This window comes from Dipteris shenzhenensis, chromosome 13 (genome assembly GCF_047967505.1).
Source record: "Dipteris shenzhenensis isolate YYH24624 ecotype China chromosome 13, Dip_SZ_1.0, whole genome shotgun sequence".
In the NCBI taxonomy this organism is placed as follows: domain Eukaryota; kingdom Viridiplantae; phylum Streptophyta; class Polypodiopsida; order Gleicheniales; family Dipteridaceae; genus Dipteris; species Dipteris shenzhenensis.
This window is the reverse complement of record NC_141608.1, coordinates 4,086,066-4,091,390: the sequence shown is the minus strand read 5'-3', so window position 1 is coordinate 4,091,390 and position 5,325 is coordinate 4,086,066. Positions and strand designations below refer to the sequence as shown.

Genomic DNA, 5,325 nt, shown 5'->3' with positions numbered 1-5,325 from the left:
GCCTTGTAAGGAATAAATCAAGTTTTAAATGCTCAAATGGACAAGAAAATTTAGAGAAATCTTTGAATGACCATTTGTGAATCCACCGTAAGCATGGTAAGAAGACTTGGAATTTAGACCATTTGTAAATCCACCATAGGCCAGATATTAGGCTTTGCACAAGATCAATAAAGTTTCATTGAATTTCAAAGGTAGCATGTCGTAGGATTGTCATTACAAAAAACGTTATACTTTTCTTTTGAGACAAGTTGATTTCTCCAAGAAGCTAGTACTTTCACTATGTGGTACACAATATTTATCATTTAACGAAATTGATACCATATTTGCTAAAGTGCAAAGACAATCATTTCTTTTGAAGCTTAGTGGTGGTGAGATTGAGTGCTCATGTGTATCTCACTCTTCTTACATCTTCTGTTATGCCTAATTATTTCTGATATTGTATTATGACTTCTTTGAGACAATTGCATATAAGAAGAGAACCTAACGTAAAGTTGGTGCTCATAGGTATCTCACTCTTCTTACATCTTCTATTACTACTTGGTATGTCTAATTATTATCTGTTATGACTTCTTTAAGACAATTGCATATAATAAGAGAACCCCACATAAAGCTAACTACGTAGAGAAAACCTAATAAGGACTTCTTCCCTTCTTGTTTTCTTGTCATACAAATTTGTGATACTATGCAATTATAGTCGATTACTCAAACGGTCCTTCAAACACATGCTTGTTCAACTTATATCCTTGAAACCCCTTAAAATGCATGTTAGGGTTTAAATCTCAAGACATAGGCCTACATATTTTTTCCAATACTCCCTTCAAAGAGTGAATAAGAAAACCCCTCCCATTGGACCTTCATCCCCTATATACATAATTTAGGGTGAATCCCCTAAGATTGCATGTGATGGAGGAAGAAACAATCCTAAATTATCAATAATTTGCAGAGACTTTGATGAATGCATTTCTCATACTATTCTTCCAATAGTAGAAAATAATGAACCATGGTCAATCTCTCATCAATGGTCTCTCTAAGAATCCTTGCAATAAGAAGTTTGCATGGTACTCTGATGGTGCCATTCATTCTTAAATAGAATGCAAGGGTTTGCCAATTTGTTGCTAACTCTATCGATCTTTAGTTGGAGCTGCTTGTTTGGAAGTGGAGGCCACTTTGACCTGAAAAGAAAACTAGGATCGTGAGGAGAAACAAAGTGAAGTGGATTGAAATAGAAATGGAGAAAGGAGAGCACAATAACTACTAGTGAACCTGAAATCCCATCTATTGCGCATTCCCCTCATTACAAGCTTGAAAGTCTTCAACAAAAAATTTTATGCCCAAGTGCTATCAGAAAAACCTTACGTTAGCTAGGAATTCTTGCACTTGACTAGCGTCTTGTTCAACTTCTTTGGAGACGTTTTCCACCACGTGGGCGACTTGCTCCACCGTCTTTACTGTCCGCTTCACCTCTCCAGCTGCCTCATCGACCTCTTCTGCTTGTCTCTCATAGTTCATTAGTGCAAATTCATCAGCAGAAAAGCTGCCAGGATCGATCAGATTCATCAATCATAGGCCTACCTTCGATTTTGGTGAAAAACTTTTTCTCGGCAGTTAGTGTGTCCTTCACGAAGTACAGAACCCGTACAATTGGACCTAGATTGAGGAGTAACCTGGATAAAAATACCGAGGTTGTTAAGGTTCCATGCAGGTACTGGAGCTACTTGTTTATACAGACGTTTTCTATCCAGCAGCTTCAAAGAGTCTCCTTGAAGTACAACCCAAACTTACATGTTGAACACTGCAAAAAAGGATATTCTTGTAGATGAATCGACAGTATCCGGTGTTTCAGTCTCTCTGTTGACGACCAATCAAGCTTAGTCAATGCTTCTGAGCCAAGTCAAAGTCTTCGAATTCTCATTCAACCATACAAGAGAGCAGTCGAGATCGATACAGACGAATGCAGCTTTTCGAAATTCAGGTTCAGCCCTTCCCAATTGTGAAGAAGCGCAACGATGAACGTCAGTCCAACAAGGAAAATCCTGAACACGTTCCATCCCCACCCGAGATCCAAAAAATCTTTCGAATTGCCCTGTTTAGCTGCCAGCTGCTGATCAAGAGTTGTGCGGGAGGAAGGGGCCGGTAGAGCTGCCGTGGCTTGATTTACATGCTCCTCCATGGATGCAGCGGTCCTTCTTACCTACAGATGATTGAAGGTTTGTTAAAAGAGGTAATTTGTTAACAGAAATACTTCGCTCCGAAGCAGCTAAGAGGAAATAACTAGAAGAATCAAAGACGCACCTGGTGCACGAAGGTTTCCACTTTATCAACATCGTTCTCAAGGACCGTAGAGATGTTTTCGACGCTCTCGGCGATTCCTTCGACGACTTTGGCCTCCTTCTTAACAAGCCCTGCTGTCGTATATGCACCATCTGCATACGCAGGGGAGAATATGTGTGCATTTGAGAAACAATTGGTTCTTCCAAAAGGCAGGACAGCTCTTGCCGCTCAGATAACGGAGGCTATCTAGTATACCTTCTACTCTGGCGAGGAAGCCGACTTGTTTTGTGGAAGATTGAAGGCCACCGATTCTGTCACAGAAAGATATCAATTGAAGCGAGACCAATAGGCATGGATACAATCTATGGGAGTTTGGCCTTCGAGACGTTTGAGACAGAAACCACGGCGCTCAAACCTGAATGTTTGCTCGCTTACGACCAGTGTTGCAGATTCGTGGTTCTGGGTGTCGAGGGGATTGGGGAGATCGCCCGCTGCAGCAGATGCGGAGATGGTAGACATGCAGAGATATTGGGAGCTTGATGAACGAAGTTTGAGGGGAGAGATCGAAGAAATGAATAAACGAAGCAGGAGGGCGAGCAAATCAACGGGAAAATGGCAGAGAGGAGGATGTATATTGTGTTAAAATAAGATGGAAGAAGGGCTGAGAGGATGATCCATAGCAAAATGCGGATCATGCGAAGAGCAAGAATGAATGAAGCTGCTGCAAGCCAACCGATAACGTGCACGCCAGCAAAATCATCCACGTCTTCGTCGCCATCGTAAAGCTCCTGATCGGTCGGATCAGATTAAAATCTGAGAATCCCATATTCAATCTGACCCGTCCAATCTTACCATGTGCACAATAAACTCACCTTCAATGGCGCCGCCCTGAAAAAACAATAGAAAAGGCGAAAGTTGCTTACTTGGGGGAATGGGTCTTTGTTCCTTCCAAGCATAGAAATGACGAGTGAGTCCTCTCCATGCGGGGGAATGCGTCCCAATCACACTTTGTGTTGAGGCTTGCACCTTGTCAAATCTCACTTTCAAGAATCTCACTTTCCTCCCAAGAACATGCACGAGATAGTGCTCTTGTTGCCCATTCCCTTTGTACTTCATGGTCATGGTCCATGGAGCTTCCTCAACTTTATTGGGAAAACGTTTCCCATGACATTCGTTGCAACTAATAAACATTAGAGCTTGCATGTTTTTGCCCACTACCAAGGTAGAGGATAGGTGAGGTAAGAACAAGTTGATGAAGAGCATCGTGGAGGGAGACTGCCGACTCTCTTATAAGCTTCTCAAACACGGGAGCAACCATATGTGCTTACGTTATAAGGGCCACACTTGAAGCCCTCCTTTTGGAATTTCACGAAGTTTCGTGAAAAGAAACAGGAGTAGTGTGAATAGAACAAGACTCTTGAACTTCTTAACCAAGGGAGCTCATTTGCACGAGTATTGTGCCTCCTTGAAAATGTGAGTAGATTTTTATAAAGGCCATGCACTTGTAGCCCTCTTTTTCCAACAAATCCTAAAATAAAAACATTTTACAAATTATTTTTTATCCTCTCCAGAAAGTCTATCTATATGATGTGGTTCTTTGTAAAAACATTTCACAAAGAATATTTTATCCTCTCTAGTGCAAAGTATAGCTATATGATGTAGTCTAAAATGATCCAATTCTAGATGATGTAGTTCTAAAATGATCTACTTCTATATCTATATGATTTTTATAAGGGCCATACTTGAAGCCCTCTTTTTCGAACAAATTATCAAATAAAAACATTTTAGTAAAATATTATGTCCTCTGCACAAAGTATATCTATTCTAAAATGATCTGGTTCTATATCTATGTGCTTTTTATAAGGCCATACTTGAAGCCCTCTTTTTAGAACAAACCCCCAAATATTATATCCTCTCCACAAAGTATATCTATATGATGCGGTTCTATAATTATTTGAATAGTACCTTTTCATACAATATGTTATCTATGTTTGGAGACTCTATAGTAAACATGGGCATTTTTCAATGTATTTTTTAAAAAAAACTACAGCTTGCCGGCTTGTGGCTCGCTTGTGGCTTTTCATTCAAAGCCTTTTCTAGCATTAGAATCAACATCTGTAAAATGCCTTAAAACCAACATTGGTATTATCATCATTATTAATGTTTGGCTTACAGTATCATTATAGGGCTCAATTTTTTACGAGGAGGGTAGCAATGTGTTCATCCATATTCTGTATTTGTGTAATGTTTTTGATAGTCATAACTTTGATTGGATACATGGGTTTTCATCAAACTCGTTGTCATTGCTACTTAACTTGTTGCTTTATCAATGAAGTACATCTTCATTTATCATTTCACACTAAGCCATGTGTTTCTTCTCTCCTTTGCTTGGTCCCCTCCCTTATGCTCCCATGACTGACCAAAACCAAAGATGAAAAAACCATGTACATAGTCACCCTATTGTCATCACCAACTTTTTCAAGTGAAAATGGTATTGTGAATGATTGAGCAACACCAAGGGAAGCACTAATTGGTTAGAGAACTTCTCAACTAAAATTGGCTCCTTTGACCTAGATATCCTTTTCGAGCATGAGTGGCGATAAACCACTTTGCCAAGGAGGAACGTAGCGACCGCTGACAAGGGTAACTGATCAAGTGTGTTCATTGTTGGAGATGGTGGAGGACAATTTTTGAACAACTTAGGTGGATTTCAAAAGCTAATTCATCTCTATGTGTTGCGACTCACGCTGTTTCATAGAGGTCCGAGGTCATGAGCATGGGCCACCGATTTTAGCAAAAGGTTTGAGCTAAAATGTGACTTTAGCTCTTTTGCCATGTTGGGATCAATCCTCAATGAGCACCATATTCAAAAACATTGGACTTCAATAAAGTACAATTTTAGAACTATACTAGGAAAAAGTCCAAAAATTATGAATATCATAGTCCCATGTTTTTTGGCTCTATCTTTCTTAGTCTTTGAAATAAGAAATCATTACTCTATAAAGTCATTTGAATGGCTAATTATAACCATGAGATTCAGTAAGGTGGAGATTC

At 39.7% G+C, this 5,325-nt stretch overlaps 1 protein-coding gene across 1 annotated transcript; it reads right to left on the bottom strand.

The window, feature by feature from the left end:
* Nucleotides 1-1,026: 1,026 nt before the first annotated feature.
* On the bottom strand, nt 1,027-2,790 carry LOC147894935 (uncharacterized). The gene is made up of 8 exons (XM_087384256.1): nt 2,687-2,790; nt 2,527-2,582; nt 2,293-2,423; nt 1,950-2,191; nt 1,783-1,848; nt 1,573-1,664; nt 1,357-1,487; nt 1,027-1,172 (listed from the first exon to the last, which is right to left on the bottom strand). The coding sequence occupies exons 1-8, from the start codon at nt 2,788-2,790 to the stop codon at nt 1,122-1,124; spliced, it is 873 nt and encodes a 290-aa protein (XP_087240382.1). The 3' UTR covers nt 1,027-1,121.
* Nucleotides 2,791-5,325: the final 2,535 nt, after the last annotated feature.

Excerpts from the sequence above, each read along its gene's own strand:
- LOC147894935 (XM_087384256.1), bottom strand. The coding sequence starts at position 2,790 with ATGTCTACCATCTCCGCATCTGCTGCAGCGGGCGATCTCCCCAATCCC. Across the intron at positions 2,424-2,526 it reads CTTCCTCGCCAGAGTAGAAG|ATGGTGCATATACGACAGCA; the intron begins GTATACTAGATA and ends CTGCGTATGCAG. Across the intron at positions 1,488-1,572 it reads GTTTTTCACCAAAATCGAAG|AAGAGGTCGATGAGGCAGCT; the intron begins GTAGGCCTATGA and ends AGAGACAAGCAG.